This window comes from Corvus brachyrhynchos, unplaced genomic scaffold, assembly GCF_000691975.1.
Source record: "Corvus brachyrhynchos isolate BGI_N302 unplaced genomic scaffold, ASM69197v1 scaffold281, whole genome shotgun sequence".
Lineage (NCBI taxonomy): Eukaryota > Metazoa > Chordata > Aves > Passeriformes > Corvidae > Corvus > Corvus brachyrhynchos.
The window spans coordinates 2,733,741-2,752,357 of NW_008236509.1; the positions used below are offsets into that span (position 1 = coordinate 2,733,741).

Sequence of the window (18,617 nt, forward strand, 5' to 3'; positions counted from 1 at the left end):
CATTTTCTTATTTTTTCTTTGCTTGACACAGAAACAGGAAAGCATCAAGTGATTATCACTCCATCCACTTTGTCTCCATTTTTCTGCTTGCTTATACCCTTTTAAAATTCAGTTAGTCTCACTTGTTTAGGATCTCTCCTCATACAAAAGTAGCCTAACATCTCCAACAGTCATCATTATGTCACCTCTCCTTCTGCTATAGGTGAAGGAAAGTCAGCTCATTATGCATTCACCTGACTACATTATGTTCCCCTGCTTGAGTCTTAATCCTCTTATTACTCATTTTTCCAATTCATTACTCACTTCCTCTTACAGATGCAAAATACTGACACTAGAATTCAAAATGAACACTAACACTAGACTTTGCGGCATTCTCCATTCTCATGATCATTAGTTCACTATGGTCCCAGGAACAAAAAGAAGCAGCAGTGATCAGATTGGGGGGAAAAAAATGAAAACAAAAACCCCCAACAACAAACAACCTTTTCTCTTTATTCAGTTTTGTAAAACTTGTTTCAACATGTCATAGTCAAACAGGTCAAACCTGCACTATCACCCCCAATCTCTTCTAATACAAAAAGCATTGAAGTACAGTTATATTTTATATATAACTGCTCCTTATTTGATTGTGCTTTTTTTCAATCTCTCTTAAAATAAATTCCATCTCAATACAATATATTCTCTGAAGGCCCTTCTCATTCTTCGAAAAGAATTTTCACATTTCTCCAGCACCATCTATTTTGAAACCTTTTGAATCAAATCCCCATTTTCTGACATTATTTACACTAGTCAGGTGCTTCCAAAGGAACAAAAAGAAATTTTGAGGAACTGCCAGGCTACACAAAGTTAGTTTGAATAACACAACTGGTAGAGAGCTATGCATCCATGATGAAATCCAGCATGCTGAAAACCTTTTCAGAAGGAAAACTTTTGTTGACAGTAGTTGTGAAGCATAGTATTTTTTTTTCAATATTATCTCAACCAATATTTATATATTAAAAAAAAAAATTGAAACAGATGAACCCTAAGCGTTTTTCTTTTTATGTCCTTTGTATTTTCAAAAATTACTGACTTAAATGCTACTTTACAGAAGGATTATAAAACTATACAAGACAAAGAACATGAGCTACCGAAGCCTGAATATTTACAAAAGCACAACTTACTAACTACAAAATTTTAGATGCACATGCCATATGATTCAACATCACTGAGGCAAGACAAATACATGCACCCACAAATCTTATCTTATTCTTGGGGGATGATATTGTTGAATAACAGCCACAGGGAACCTCACTTGCTCATATTTCAGTGCAATACAAGCATCCAAAATGCACACAAGGTGCCAAGGAGTTGCACATTGATCCTGCCAGCATACCTGCTCAACCCCATAAGCATGCCAGAATTCTACACAGAGGTGCAAAGTAACATCCAACCAAGTAAAACAGCACTACAGCTACTACATTTTTATGTAGGCAACTAAAAAAAAAAGCACAACACTTTGTCTACTGAGCCATCTGAAGCAGAAAAAAAATGTTGAAAGTAGTTAGTTGAGGCTGAAGTACTACAATAGGACCACCCAGCCTGGCTTTCCACAGCCTCCCCTCTGTCAGTTCTCAGGGAGGGAGAAGGGAAAAATGGCAATAGCTCACAATAATCTGTAATTGCTTCAATAAATAAAAAACCCAAAACAGGTAGGGAAACAGTCTCAGACCATACACCCTCAGTATCTGCTGGATTATGATTCTGTATGGACCAGCTGAAGCTAAGACCTTTGCACTTGTCCAGAGCCTCTCTGAATTCCTGCCATCTTTGCAAGCCTGGCCTGATTTGTCCTGAGAGGCCCAAAACCACAGTATCTTAAGTGGTGTATAGCTTTTACACCAAAATGAACTCCCAAGTTACTTAATTTTTTATTCACTCTTGTATACATTTTTGTATAATGTGGGCATGCATCACTCCGTATCGTTTCCCAATTTAGTTTTCTGCTGATGAACTTCATGTAGTTTTTAAATCCTCTGCTGCAGTTTGCAATTAAGTAATAGAGAATGCAGGTGATGAATTGGAATATTTTATGTGAGCACTGTACATGAAGCATCCTTGTTTACAAGCTCCAGTCAAAAAATAGATTCCTCTGGCATGAACTCCAATCACTAATTTCATCAAGACTAGAATTGCACTGCACAAGTTTTCATTTCCAGCATGAATAGCTGTAAAATATTCAAAATTTTCTTCAAAGTACTCATTGTCCTAGTTTACTAGCTTCTTACTGAATTGGCAGACAGGCAATACACAGCACATACTACTGCCAATGACGCAAAGCAGAACTGAAAGAGGTCTTCAATCAAGACAAATTTGGCTTATAAGGAAAACAAAAGGACTAAATATTGGTAATTTTTAAATGTCAGGCAGATTGGCAAACTATTCAAAGAAAGCTTTAAAAAAACAACCAAACAAAACTATCAAAAACATACATCCATTTCCAGGCAAAACTAGAATGTAACCATATACCAAAATCACTTTAAATGCCCTTCTGGCGTCACCCTAAACATTTAAGCATCCTATCACTCCCTAACTCCAGAAGTTCACTGAACTCACAGCTGAAGGCACTCAGTCAGAATGGAGTTTCTAAGAACTAGGGAAAATATTTACAAGTGCTGGAGAAAAACAGAGGCATTTACATAATCTTTGGCAACAGGATATAGAAACATGGCACTTCTAGTACACTGTCCAGCTGCTTACAGAAAAAAATCCATCACGTCAGGAAGGCTGGAAAGACATCCTAAACAGGCAAGCAAAAGATAATTTTTTTCTCTTTTCCTTTTAAACAGTCTCAAAGGTCTCAAAATAACAGTAAGTGATGACTTCAGAGAGCAACATAAAACATATTTCCAGGAAAAAAACAACACTGTAAAAACATTCAAAGCAAGTATTCACATTCAAAATGGCAACCAACCACATAATTTGCACATTCCTAGATGGTTTTATCTTTTCCAAATCATTCTTATTAGTTACCTGGAGGAGTAATTATTTAAGCCATTAACTTTCAGAAATGCTAAAACCTTGTTCCACTAACAGCTAAAATATCAAAGTAGAGGACACCTACCTGTAATACCGAGATTGTAAGTAAGTTGAACAAATAGTCTTTGATACATGGCTGGCAGACCCAAAGTCTATGACTTTGACCCGGTAAGGCTGCCGAACGGGATCCACCAACATAATGTTCTCTGGTTTGAGGTCAGCATGGATTAAACCCAGACTTTTTAGTTTTTTCAGTGCAGTGGCCACCTGTTGCAGAATAGGCCTTATTACTTTCAGTTGCAGAGGGCTGAATTTGTTTTGTTTCAGGAAGTCGTACAAATTCTGTTCCAACATCTCAAAAACCAGACAAGTATGGTTACGATGCTGAAAGCATTCATAGGCTCTCACAAAGTTAAATTCATCAGCATTTTCAGTGCTTAGTCTTGCTAAGATGCTCACTTCTATTTGCCCTTGCCGTGCGTACGAAGGATGATTCTTCAAGATTTTGATTGCCACAATCTCATTTGTCCCCCTTTTCCAGCACTTGACTACTTGTCCAAAGGTCCCTCGTCCCAGGAAATCAAGAACCTCGTAGGTGTTTTTCACAGAGCACAACACCTCGTGCTGCACTAACTGGTAGTCTCCGTCCCCGCCGGTACCGCTCTGCTTGGAAGCCGCGGCCGTAGTCACCACTGCCACCGGGTTCCCCACGTTGGTTTGCAGCATTGCAGGCAGGATGGACAGTTCATCGACGATCTGCATCGTGCTGTTCTGATTATCCAGCTCCTCGCTCTTACGCTTCAATCCACATCGCTGGGCTCCTTCCAGGAGATCCAACCGGCTTCCCTGCGTCCCAGCCCGAGGGGCCTCTAGCTGAGGTTGCTGTGCCCACGCTGCCAACGCTTTTGTAGCACCTGCAGTATTTTTTAAAGCAACAGCATTTGACTGCAACCAAAAGTTCTGTCCTCGAGGTCTATCAAATGGATTTTTAGTCTGAAAGAAAGTACTAACCCTGTGGGGAGAAATTCCGAAGTTTTTACCATTCACATAGATTTGCGGGTAGGTTCTTTCGTGGTACACACAACTGCTTGGTTCTAGTTTGAGTTTCTTCACACTACAAAAGGCACTTGACTGGGTTTGATAAACATATGGTGGATAGACCAAGACTTGTGAGGCCATACCTACAGAGGGAGAGAAAAAGAAAAAACAAGTGAAAATTGTGCACATTTCCAAGCTTTTCAGCAGCTGCTACTTTTAAATGAAGAATCACGACACAATTACGTTCTCCAAATGAGCTGGTCTAAAGCTGTTTTATATTTAGTTTCTTGTGACCAGAACAAGGCCCTCAGTGCTTTTACCAGTGCACGCAGAAGGACTTTAGCAGCTGCAGGTTACTGCAGTTAAGTGCTTTAGCTGGTTGCATAGGACTGAGTCTGCAGCAGAGCACTACATGTCATTTTTCAGGCGGGGGACCTACCTTTGTGCTATTAAACTCAGCTTTCCTTTAAAACCTCCCACCATTTCTACGTACAAAAGTAGCAGTGTTCAGTAACACAAGTGAAAAACCAATTCAAATGTTTAGCAATGACAACAAAAAATGACGCACAGGCTCTTAATTGTGAGTCAGTGCTACCTGCTATGCAAGGTATCCAACCTACTCATTGTAAGCACCACCAGGCTTCCAAGAACAGACAAATCTCACGACTGCCAAAGCTCAAAGAATTTCACTGGGATGAAAATGAAAGTGATCAAGCCATGTGATGGGGCCCAAAATAACTTAGGGGGCATGGGTATGTACACATAAACAACAACAAAGTTCCAGTAAATTACGATGTACAGTAACCTAATCCATTCACGAAAGGCAGGTGCTTTCCCTGAGTTCTGTTCCACTCGGTTGCAGAAGTTTGTATAACAGTGACAGAGTCATCGGGGTAAAGGCACTGACTTTACCTTCCAGGTGTCCTCTTTGCACTGACCCCTTGTCCCCTTCCAGACACCAGTCCTAAACTTGTCTGTCATGCTACATACTAAGAAAAAGGCTCTGGATGGACCCCAGTGTAACTACAAGGTTTCAGGGAAGTTATGGCTTATACCAGTCTGATCGGCTCCCGGAGACAAATTCAATACCAATAATACCTTAATTAAATCACTTACTCATACCAAGCACATGAAAATTCTGGTAATAGGTATTTAAATTGTAGATGAGCCACATAAAACCTGAGCTAGACATTGCAATGACTCTGATCAAATGAAAACTAACCAAAAGCATAGCATAATTATTCTGAAGCTGTGATTTGATTTATGCAAATGAACATTTAGATATCTTAAGAGCAATTAAAATAATCATACCAACACCTCAGTTTAGAATCCTCTAATGGGTTTTGTCCCAGCTGTAGAAGAAAATTTCAAAGCCCTCTCCTTCCCAAAGTTGTTTTCCCAGAGCTGGATGATGTAGAAAGCTGGAGACAACCAGGGAACAGCCAGCAGCTGGGCTCTCCCACCACCAAACATGATGGAACTGCCACTGGCCTCCTGCTCCACACCAAGGATTTAACACTAACTATTAACCTCAAAACACAGCCAAAAATTCCCCAAGCTCTTGATTTCTCTCCTAAATAACTTACCCCATTACAAGGTGCATAAGCATTATTACTGACTATGAGATCTTACCGCCTTTTCTATCATAAGTATATTTAAATAAATCACTTACACAGATCATATTGTTTAGATAAAAAATCAGCCCTCACTGATCATCCTAGAGTATGTCCAAGCCTCTCTGGAGCTTCCAGTGGCACCTGCACAGTTCAGGCCAAGCCAAACCTTCTATCAGCACCTTACCATTCCTCCAGTTCTGCGATGACTCGAATACCACATCTGCCAAAGACACCAAAATATCAAAATAATGCTTGGTTCAAGGTTCTCACTAAAAAATACTCTGCTTGCTTTTTCATCACAAACCCCTTGCTTTTTGACATACGTGTGCACGAAACAAGTAGAATATTCAAACGCAAAAAACATTTACACTTCAAAAGCAAAGAAACTTCTCAAGGACACACTAGTGTGTTATCCCAGTTTGCTGACAGGAGGGTTCAGATGCCCAGCATCACCTTTGTGACTCACAGACAAATCTAAATGCTGGGCAGGCCCAGAGGCACAGCCACACCGTGCAGCCCCTGGGCAGAAACAGGTCCAGTGCACTTCCAAGCAGGAGGGAGTGGGGACACCTGGCCCACAGGTGAGAATTTGGCCAAGCTGCAGCAGCCCCAGCAGGTCCACTTGCCCGGGATGTACCGTGACCCAACAGCAAAAATCCTGCTCCATTTAACTTCTGGAGAAGGTATTTGCCTGTGTAAGCATGTCACCAAAGTTGAGGACACTAGATTATGATGATGACTACTTTGAAAAAGCAGTGATAAAGCTACACTGCAATTAAGGATGTTTTGGAAGACAGGACAACAGTCCAGTATGAGGGAGAACCAGAGGGACCAGAGGCCCTCTCAAATCCTCATCTGAGCCTGTGGGGACCACTGGCATTCAAAACCAAATTTTCCATAGCTCATGCTTTTCAAACCAGTCCAGAAGATCTGGAGGAACACAGTCCCAGCTTTCTCTTTAACATTAATTTCAGTTGTATAAGAAAAACTAGACTATCATCTTTTGGGGTTAGTGTGTTTGTTACAGGCCTAACTCCACGACCCTGAACTCCAACCACAGTAACAGCTCTGTTTGCAGATAAGAAGTGTTTACTGAGTTATTACAAGAACAGTTTTAGCAACTAAAAAAAAAAAGGAAAATTGAGCACTAAATAGAAGAGGTAACATACCCTGGAAGAACTACCTTTGATACAATCATAACAGACTGAACTAATAAAATAAAATTTTACTCCATGCAAATAAAAACGGATTAGTACAATCATCTTACTTCTTACCTTCCCCTAAACATTTCCTCATTACTCCCACCATTTTCCTTGTTTTTTTCTAAACATACACTTCTAGATGCCAATCTCATTTGGAGATGCTACAGTATCTTCACATAACCAGTGAATAAGGTGTTCCTGTGAAACAGGCACATAAAACCCTGCAGTATCCTACATTTGAGACTGCTTAAAGACCTCTGCCACACACTCACAGTGCTCAGAAGGCATTTCAGAGAGAACCACACTCTACCCAACATATATGCATGAAATCCATCAGAACACACGTAACTATCCAATACAACCAACCGCTGGAGGCCTTTGCTTTGAGAAGCTAGGTTTATAAACAGAACTGCTTCCCCCTCACCCAGATAAAAACAAATCCCCAGACAGCAGAGGTGCACAACAAACCTTGAAGGGAAAGTGAAAATACCACAACACCCACTACCATAACAGCACTGCTGTGTGGTAAGGGGCTGTTTGTTGGTTTGGGGTTGTGGGGTTTTTGCGGTTGGGGATGGTTCGGGTTTTTGGCTCTGTTTTTCTTACTGGGTTGACTTGTTTATGGGGTTCAGAAGCCTTTTCTTTTAAAAACTATTTTGAGGTATTTGGATTACAATACATTCCTATGGACAGCTACACTTGAAAGAATAAAGAGTTATTGTGTTGCAGGTTTTTTGTTGCCCTTTTTTTTAAACCGGGACTCCCAGCAAAAGAAAATAACACACAGCACATTTTCACCTAGCAGAGAGTGGATCTTTCTTTTCCCCATCACAAAACATTTCACTGAGTTTATACATCTTTCTGCATACTTCTTAATGAGACTGTTCCTGCTTTTGAGTACAAACTGAAGCTGGCCAGACTATACCTACATTAACAAGCCCAGCAGCAGAATAAGAGAGTGATGTGCAGAGCCAAGCAACCAGTGCCAAAGGAAAGAAAAATCTTCTGTGCTCATTTCAGGGAGGTTGCTTGAGCCTGAACACTCATACGCAGCTGGTGCACATCTTCCAGCTAAATTTAATTTAAAATAAAAACCAAATGTGTGCACTACAAGACCTCTCCAGGATGCAAACCAAAGCAGAGTAAACAAAACCATCAGAAGATGGACTGAAAAGTGCAATCCCCAGGTGACAGCACCACAGTTACTTGAGTAACTTCACAGTTGACTTTCAGTTTTAGTCTCAGAGAAGTTTTCCATTCCCCCACACATATTTTTAAAGCCCTCTTCTGCTTCCCCAAGTGCAAGGAAAGTGTAACAACTTCACTGCAGCACAGTGACTGCTCCTGGGCAGTGATACACACAACGTGAATTTGGCTCTGGAGTTCTCCAGCTTGTATTCTCCAATACGGAGGTTGCTGATCCCACCTCATTGCTAATGAATACTGCAGGGAATGCGCAAAAGAAAGACTGACCCAAAACACCTACCAACTGTGACTACCTCTAGATAGGCTTCCTTCGAAGGAATGAGTCTTCTTGGTTTGAAGCAGAGAGAACTGGGAAAACTTGGCTTACTAAACATTAAACTATACAAAAACATGTGACTTCTGACCAGACTTAAGACTCTGAATTCTGTGCTTCTGAAGAAAGTATGAACAAAGTAATGAAGCAAACATATTTCAACTAAGTAAATTAATTGTTTATTCCTTTAAATAAATTAATAAATATTTTTTCACAAAGTAGTATCAGTTAACAGGAGACACTTCATAGTTTGTCCCCCCCGGCCAAGCTTCTCTTTACAGAAACTGAGCAGCAAACAATACAGATGTGTCTCAGCAAAATGAGACACCTCTGGTTAACATCTTGCTAATGTTCACCTAACCATAACAATGCTCTTTACTTCTCAAAATTATGTCTCCAGCCTTCTTGGGCAGTTCTAGGCAAACTCAGGAACATGACCGATTTGGCAGACTGTGACAACCTTGAGAGGCACAGGCTGTTCCAGGCCTGACCACCATTAATAATTAACTTTACTGTGACATTTCCACATGACTGAGGGGGTGTGTGGCAAAGTAACTGGTTAATAAGGCCACTGCAGGGGAGCTCAGGAGAAATGGCCACACTGCTCCCTTAACTCATCTGCAAAATACACAGCCCCTTCTACCTGCCCCGAGCAGTGCAATCGCCACGCTGTTCCTGGCGTGTAAATTACCGGCACGCAAAGCCCAGCCGGCGGCAGCCACCTAATAACAGAGTTAAATTGTAACCCAGGAAAACTTGTTTTCCAACAGCTTTCTGGCCTCCATGGGCAAGAACCAGTTCCAACACTCTCACACCCTTCTCACAGTGCAGCTGGGCATCAAGGGAGGCTTTCTAAAAGCTCAGTGACTTCCAGCAAATGCACAATTTGAGCAGTGGCACTTAAGAAATGTTTTGTTTATGTTATGCATCACTTTGGAAACACAGCAAGGATACGAACTCTCATTTTTCCCACGTAAAACAATTGTTCTTTTTATATTAGGTGCCACCCAACTTCTCAAGTTATTTAGCAAATACAAAACAGAATAAAATTTACAACCAGTAGTAGCAGCACCTCTGTGTTATTGTTTATTTTGGATATGTAGCTGAACAAGCTGTACTGATGCAAGTACTTTCATACCCCGTGACCTGTTCACCCTGAGGAATTCCCTTACTCCAGCTGTACAATTAATAACAAAGCATTGGCAATTGAGGTTTCATGCCATTTATAAAGGAAAACCCATCCACAGAGAGTGTGAAGTGTCCAGAAACACAAGCCTCGGGAGTCCCACCCCCTGGCCACCTCAAAACCAGCTCTGTGAGCAGATCTGTGACCCACAGAAGGGACAGAGCAGAGCAAAGGAAACTGCACAGAGGTGTTTCAGGTAACTTATGCCATATAAATCACTTCCTCACATAACCACGGAGACAATTCTGGATGCAAACTGCACAGGCACGCACACACTCCACCACAGAGAACCGGGAAATGCAGAGGCAGCTGATGGTACCTCACCAAGGAAGCCAACACCCAGTTCTGGGGTAGCAACCAGAGACGCAGTTTCATGACAAAAGAAGTCATTACCATTCTTGATTACAACACCTATTTCAGAGCTCAGGGATTCTGGCCCATCACACACCAAGAGAATTCAGCTGAGCCAACGCAGCCTTTGCCCAACATGAAACCTCAGTCCTGCACAGGTCAGTGGCACAGGTCGAGGCTGAAAGGCCAAAGGCTGGTTCCAAGCTTGGGAGAGTTTCAGTGGGAAGCAAATGATACAATGATCCAATTCTGCAGTTGTAAAACTTAGTTACTAACCACCGAAAAAAAATGTTACAGGCCTGACTTAGGTCTGTGCAGCAGTGGAGATATTTTTAATCAGACACCAGCAGTGTCACGCTGATATCAGAAACTGAAAATATCAGTTCGTTTAAGTGTGATACAAACCAGTCTCAATTGCACCATTGTCTCGATACTTGGAAACAGAACCGACGCCATACACTGAGCACAAACATATTTTACATAAAATATCAGAGTGAACTGCTATGACTCAACGCTGCCATAGCACCAGTAGCAGTGCTCAAGAATACAATTGCTTTATTCATATTTTCCACGAATATCAAAAGCCAAATCTTGTGATACCAATATGACTGCAATCATAGCTGAAAAGATAAATGAAACAATGCTCGAAGCGTTTCTTTTTCTTCTGGGCAAGCTGCTGTTGTGCAACTGGAAAGCAAGTACAGGCAGGGCAGCATTGGCCACCAGCCCCAGTGAGAACATGCCCTCCAAATCAGAATGTGCCACCATCAACATAAACAGCACATTTCAACCAGCCAGGGCTTTGCCAGCCTAATCTCTTCTTTTAGAAGACTAATTCTTTTTGAACCTGAAAACAGAAGGCACACTCAAATAAAAGTCCTTAACAGTGGGGTTTTGGAGAGCCCACACCTTCTGCACAACAGTAATGCTGAAGGATCTGTTCAAACTACTGCGACTGTCTGTCACTCTTCAGTGCAACAGGAGGGACCAGGGCAAGTAGAGAGGCACGACACAAAGCCAGACTTTTTCCATTGCTGTATTTCCAAAAGATTTTGCCACCTTCCCTAAAGCAAAATAAAATTTCATAGAGGAGATTAGCTCAAACTGCCTGTTGGTCTATCACGTGTTCAAATGCCACTGTATTTAAAACAAAAAATTCCTTCTTAGCCCTTTCTTATTTCCACTCATTTTATTTTTTATTCAATTGCTTAATTTTGCGTTCTTCAGAATGCTGGCCTTTTGTCAGAACTAGAAATGGACCAACCCAGCTAAGCAATTTATTTAGAAGTTTCATTTTAGAGTAGCCCCAGACAATACCAAATGCAGCTCCTGTAAGAATATAAATCTAGATGGCTGTTATCTTTGTTGCCACTTTACAGAATGTCTGGCATGCCAGCACATCTGCACGAACATGAAGGAGTCTGACATACAAACAGATTATCAAGTCCTCTAAACTACTCAAAGTGGATGAAATTAATCCAAAATTATCTTTCTTCCTCTCACTATAAAAGATTTCCACCTGGACAAAAAAAAAAAAAAAAAAAACCAAAAAACATTACAAAACAATACACCAACACAAAATTCCTGTTCTCCCCACAGGACCTAAACATTAACTCTGCAGCAGCACACACACAAATAACCTGTCAAACTCACTGAGTCTGACATGCAATGCAAAAATTTGCAAATCAGACTATTCTGTACCAAGAAGGTGAATAAAGCTGATTCATACATTGAGAACTACCTGGCAGTAAGTAATATTTGAGTTAAAACTTTCCCCATATACATGGAAAAATCAGCCCCTCTTCCAAGAGGAGGCTGGTTACTGAGGTGACAAGACAGCACACCTAGAGAATATTCAACTTCCTCTGCAACAAAAATGTCAGAGTAAATAAGATCTTAAGCCTTTATTTGTTTTAAAACCGACGTAACTGTAAAATAATTAAGGCATCTAATCCAACACACTTACCTTGACTGATCTTTTTCTGCTGCAGTTTTCAGGTCAGTTGCCCCAGCTACATCCAGTAACAACTTCCAAACACACACAGACTGAGGTAAACACACGTACACACAGTAAGCACATGTTTGAAAGGTATTTTTATACATACACAGAAAAAAACCTCTGTGAAGTCCCAGTATTTGTCCCATAATAAAAATTGCTTATTTAAAAGTGGTTTGAATATTCTGCTTTTATGTAACAGGTGCTCTTCTTTCCTTGTAAGCAACAGCATCATGAAAATAGCATTGGTTGCTTGCCGAAAACAGCTGCATAAATTGGACATGGCTTATGTAGAACAGCAAAGAAAAAACAGAGGGAAAAGGTGTTTACCACTCCTTTCAGCTTTCTAAGGATGTGAAGGAAGCAGTGTTTCCTACAGGTAAGCATCAGGGCCTCTCACAGAAGGATCAGCCTTCTGCCTCCTAATGAATCAATAACTGTAATAAACCATATTATAATGTTCCCCAAAGCTACACCAGGGCAAGAAATTTCTCCCTTTCCCCTATGCAAAGAAACTTACTGATTTAATTACACAGAAGGCATACAAAAAGAAAGGCATGATCACATGCAGTATATGACCCACTACCTGGGGGCCATAATAGTACTGATAAATGTGCATACATTTTTTCTCTGTTGTATTCCCTTCCATGTTTAATAATCTTTCCACTTGTAGCATAAACAAACTTTTAACAGCCACTCTTGTTTTAATCTTCAAAAGAATGTTTAGACATCTCTGCGACAGCGTTTTAAAAACACATTTAGTCTCAAACAGCATTTGTCACAAAGAGGTCCTAAAGAATTTCTTGGGAAAACTTCCCAGCACATCCTCTTGCTGGGGTCAGAGTTGACACAGGCCAAAGGAAGAAGACAGCCCACAGCATCACTACAAAAGCCATAAAGAAGAGTTATTAAAATCACCCTTTAGCATCTCATGAAAGCAATCCACTCCTATTACACTGAATACCAACTAATTTCATGAATCACAAAATAAGCTGGTATTAAAAGGAAAGAGGAGACAAAGAGCTTTTTTCTCCTCCTAGGAACAAATCTGGTTCCTTCTGAAGCGCTTCACAAGATCTCAAACACCAAAATTCCCGTATTTAACAGACTCAAATGCTGAAAAATAAAGATATCTGAGGACCTCTTCTACCCCTATACAATTCCTATAAAACTTCAAAAAGGAGCTGTGGAAAAAACTTCTCAACTGGAACACACAGACTATAGGCAAGCAACCAAGTCCAATAGTTAAAAAAGGGAAGAATTGAAAGCAAAGGTGTAAAAAGCAGCAGATGACCAAAGTTTCTAGGAAAACACAGGAAGGAAGATGTTTACAAGACAATGATGCACATTAACAGCTTCAGTCGAAAAGGCAGAAAGGCATCTTACATGAAACAACTAAAAAGCCTCCTGCAAATTGTGTTAAGTTCCACCAATTGTGCCAACACAGACAAAACCTGCACCATAGGAAAGAGGGGAAAAATTAATATATTTTACTTAAACTAGTGGAATTTGGTAAAAGTTAACATAGCATTTTTTTTTAAATGCTGACGGAGGACCAAAACAAAGTAGTAAACATGTTGAGACTCTGGAAACGCAAGAGAAGAAATGCTTATTCTACCTATGAAAGAAAAAGTAAATTACTTTTGCAAAAGTAAATTAATAAAACTTTAGATAAAATTGTGTATATAGATATTTTTTTGTGGATACCTGATACTAGTGGTTATTCTTGCCTTCCTAAGGGAGCTTAGATCACCAGTAAGAAAAGTTTCTTTTCCTCCCTTATAAACTTTCTAATGATTAACAGTATTGAAGTAGTTTTCTCTCTGCATTTTTGCCTTTATAGGTGAGCTTCCTCATCCAGCCCTTGAGCCTGCACTAGCTCCTCTCTGTAGGACTTGTTTCAGTCTATTCCAGCAGGAACAGGGAGAGGTTCAGATGTCAGTTGACATCCAGAGACCCCAGGGAGCAGGCCTGGAGGGATCTGGTCACGCTAATAAAAGCAGCAAACATCTTTGCTATGAGGACACTCCAGCCCCACACAAAGCACAGCTGCACCAGTTATTGCAATCCCAGCTGAAGTTGTTCTCCTGGCACTTTTTCCTGCCCAGGGACCAGTTTTGCCATCTTACTTCACCACTGCAAGATGAGGTCAGCACAAGGCAAGAAGATCCACTTCCATCCCACAGTTCACAACCAAGAGTCAAGTAAAACTAAAGCAAAACCCCTAAAATAACCCAAAGCAGGTTTTCTCTGGTACTGGTGGCTGCTTGCCCCAAGGCACGGTAACAGCCAAGCCAAGCTTCGTGATAAAAATCTTGCCTCACCCAGCAATTTAAGTTCCTTGGAAGTTTAGTGTCCTGGTCACACAAAGAACAGCTGCAGGACAGCAGAGCGTGGTAACCCAGAGCAGCACAGCTTCCAGAACAGAGGAGAGCATGACACACTCAGATCAGTGGATTACAGAGAGTGGTTTCCAACAAGCCTGGAAAAGCGGCCATGGGCATCTCCAATCATCTCCAAATCCTCCCCTTTGAACGAGGAAGGTTATGGGACTCTGCACAGGTATCAGCACTGAGCTTTCTTGCCCCTAAGTTTTCCACCACTTAATCTAAATGGGTGGTTACTGCAGTGCCTTATGTATCCTGCAAGTGATGTTCATACAAATAAAAGCAGACTTTCATTTGACAATAGCTGACTTTTTACATTAGAAATGTTATTTGTACTTAACTTGTAACATGCTTTAAAAAGCACTGAAGTTTTCTAGAACTGTTACATTATCTTAGCAAGAATGGAAAGCATGAGTTTAAGACTACTGATTTTAAGGACAGTTTTTTTGATGGGAGTGCCCCTCCTAACACGCAAGGAGAGTTCTCTGTACATAAGAATCCAATTACTTTTTTAATATTGGGAGTTGCTGTAACTTTGATCATACTCAAAGATAGGAAAATATTTCTTATGTCTGTTGTCTTTGGATGTTTGACTGCATCTTATTTTATTGCTCTCTTTTGGAACTCGAACTTGGCATTTTCCTGTTATACCCAAATACTAGAGCATAAGAGAGCTGGAGAAAAGGGGGGAAAGGGATTATATTTCTTACTTACAAAAAGGAATAATTTTCTAATCTTTTTCTGAAAACATAACGTAAAAAAGACTGTCCAAAAAGTTTACATAATGCTGGAACTAATAAATATATGAAGTTAATAACATAGGGAGAAGTATTTTGAAATTACACACTGACTCCAAGTCACAGCATAAGAAAAAAAAGCCAGAACTAAACTACTTGAGTCGACTTGCTTAAAAAACAGTTCAGTTATTCAGCTCTTCTTCCTTTTCCAAGCACAATTGCTATACCAGAGATTATCTCCCTTTTGTCAGGAAGTTACTCACTCTCAAAAACGAAGCAGAGTATTAGGACACTATATGGAAAAAAAAAAGTGATATACCATGAAAAAAATACTACTAAACTTTACAAAGATTATCTCCAAAATGCATCTAAAACCAAGATTCTCACCAACTCCTACCATCTTTTTCAACATTCACTGTATTGAAATAAAACAACTGAAGAACAGGGAGGGAGGACCTACCCTGCAGAAATACTGCATTATCAAATAAAGTCACCAACTAAAATCCGTTTTCACAATTACATGTTGTTCCCCTGCTCACCTGTCATTCAAAACTCAGTGACTCTGAAGAAAAATGAAGCTACAATTTCTGTAAAATTGTGTAAAAAGGTGGAGACTCTAAATTAAAACAGTCTATAAAGGGAGGCGGGGGAAGCCAAGACCAGGTAACAGGATTTTCCAGGCTTTATCCTTCATTATAGGTTATTTCAGGTTAAACAAAGGGTGTTCACTGCCTGTGGAAGTCAGAAAAGGTAACCCATTACTAACCTATATCATAGCACTAGTTATTTTAGGATGCTTTAAATAGAGTTACGTGGTCGTTTCAGGTGCACTGTGCACACAGCAGCCATCTCTAACATGCTCAGTGCTCATCCTTGCTCCTTTCCCCATGTTTGGTGTTCTGCTTAGCACAGGCAGGGTTCTGAAATACAGTTTCAGATACCTAATGACCCATCCTATACCTATCCAAAATAACGAGCTCTTCTTTCAAGATCTATTAAAAGTAATACATCATTTTCCACTCCACCTCTGATTGTCAGTGAAGGCATCTCAAGAAATATAATGTTTCAGTGACTTAGGAACTCAGAAAACACAAAATGCTACAAACAAGCTTTTTTTGAGGTCTGAAAGGTAGATACTATTTGACAAAATTCAACAGCAAACTCCTGACAGAGAGATGCTGGTAGCACCACCATCCTACTTCCACATTTCTTCTTCCCTCAGCCAAGGATCACCAGGTGATTATCAGGCCTGCTCTACCCAACTCACACTTCTGTCAGTCGGAGCAGTTTAATTCAGCTGTAATGCTTCAGCAGATCAGATGAAATCGTTATATATATTCAGAAAAGCCAAGGCTGATCTAATAAAAAAATGTAAGAAGGCCTCACTGTCCTCTGCTTTATTCCCCAAAGTTCTGTGCAGAAAGCGACACTGCCTACAGCAACTGTTCTGTATATGTGCATGGCATTCATATGCCACGACACCTCACACTGCAACAGCAAAATTTAGCTCCACTAAAAGCAGTTTCTCCTCCTGTATTTAACATCCCTCCAAAATACACGTTCAGCCTCAAATGACAGTGTTGTTCCCGTTACCAGTGCTGCCCTTCTCCCCACCACATACAAGAAAGCCAACTACAAAATTCCCGTTTCAAAACCCACTGCTTTGTCAAAAGGGCCTTTGTTGCCATGATCAGCACACTGGCAAAAGAGAAAATACAAGAAAGAGAACCTATAGAGGTAAAAAGAAAACTATTCTAAAAACAGGAAGTATGCAATCCCTTGAAATAGTACAAAGAGGTGCATATACACCTAAATACGCCAGCTTGGAAAAACACAGCCTGACATTCCTACACGTTTGGATTGGGGTTTTCACAAGAATTAAGGACAGTTAATTCTGCTCCACCCAGGGGCTGGTGAGCTAACCAACCCTCTGCCTCTGGAAGTGCTGTTCAGCCTCCCATCCCCTTTAACGGACATGATCAATCCAACAGATGCTTTTTGAAAAATCACCTCCAAAACAACATTTGTTTTGAAGCAACCGCTACAAATTGGAGGACACAACGAGAAAAGCAGCACATGCAAATTCTAGTATTTCTATCAGTTAGTTCTGTAAGATGAGTTGCAAGCTCACTCTTCCTCCCCACACCCAGTCTTTGTCTCTGCCAGCTTGTTATGCAGGAGCCGGTCTCATTTCCCTGTTTCTGTAGGTAGTTGTTTGAAAGAGAGGAGGGAAGAAACATGCAAACACCAAAAAAACCTGAAACAAAGAAAAATCACAAGTGCCGCAGAGACCCCAGGGCAGGGGTAGCTTCCCGAGCAATTTTTCAATGAAACTTTATTCCAGCTCATGGAATCCGTCCAATTACAAACCGTCCCAAAGCCCGGAGAGCCACACACCACCACCACCACCGCATTCTGTACTGGAACACCCAGCAAAATTCATCTATGAAAAAATAATTTACGAGCACAAGCAGCGCCACACCCTGAGCAAGCAACTACAAGAGAAGCCCCCAGGAACAAGAGCAGGGAGGGAGAAGTCCAAGCCCTGTTTTGCAGGGCTGCGAACACCCCCTCACTGCGCGCTACCATAAAAGGTCCGCGGCAGCGCAGATAAAGCCGGCACCGCCACTCCATCGGGATCAGTTTTCCCCCGGTAAGTCCACGTTAACACTTTGCTCTATTTATTTGCCATCTCACCATGTCACTTCGTAATACAGTATTGACCTATTTTCCAGGTGCTTAATTAATCTCTCTGCTGGCTGCCACGCTTATTAGACAATTACTGTGTGTATTTTAAACTTAGTTTATAGAAAGCACTAGCAAATTAACTCTGTTGTGGAATTATTATGTCAAGAAAGTAAGTCCTCACAGTCCATCCGAGCTTTCCTACTTGGTGTGACATGAATCAGAGCCTAAACTTTTTGCAAATGATGTAATGGGAGGTAATACTGGGCAGAAAAAATTCCCAGAAACATGCGTTGTTATCAACAACTGCAGCTTTACGTAATGTAATTGTCTCGCATAATAACATATTTTCGCACAATTTAAAGACACTAAACTAACTGAAATAAACAAGGTGATACACAAGTAGGAAGATGTAAAAACATCAGGGCGCCACATAATTTCTGGAAAGTCAAGCCTTGGAGTCCCAAGAACTAAGTTAACAAAAACGGAAACAATCACAGTTTCTGACATTTTGAGTCAGATGCAACAGTTAGTAACAAAAGTATAGCCTCAAAAGAAAGCCCTTTATATGCGTGTAAGCACACAGCAGTAACGATTGAGGACTTAATTTAAATAAAAACAATTTTTACAAACTCATCACTATTTCTTACAGCGTTAAACACACGTAAACGCACCTGCCAGCTTTACAATTGATACCGCGACGAATCCAGAACAAACCCCGCACAAACCCTGCCGCAACCATTACGGTAAAGCCTCCAGCAAATAAACCCCACTGTTTTTAGAGAGCTCGTTCTTGGGAACTGACCAAATTTTAAAGCGTCCACTTCCTTTCCAGTTGCTGTTAGTGATACCGGCCCTCGGCACCATTTGCCGCCCCAGCTT

At 40.8% G+C, this 18,617-nt stretch overlaps 1 protein-coding gene across 5 annotated transcripts in view; it reads right to left on the minus strand.

Moving 5' to 3' along the window:
• HIPK3 (homeodomain interacting protein kinase 3) overlaps positions 1–18,611 on the minus strand; it is a 67,691-nt gene extending 49,080 nt beyond the window's left edge. For 4 of the 5 annotated variants that reach the window (XM_008644073.2, XM_017726350.1, XM_017726349.1 and 1 more), the window contains exons 1-2: positions 18,541–18,611; positions 3,104–4,199 (exon numbers count right to left, since the gene is read on the minus strand). In XM_008644073.2, coding sequence (XP_008642295.1) covers positions 3,104–4,197 — 1,094 coding nt within the window. In that variant the 5' untranslated portion in view covers positions 4,198–4,199; positions 18,541–18,611. Of the gene's footprint in view, positions 1–3,103; positions 4,200–18,540 lie in introns of those variants that run through there. The other variant, XM_017726351.1, reaches the window with a different exon arrangement.
• Positions 18,612–18,617: the final 6 nt, after the last annotated feature.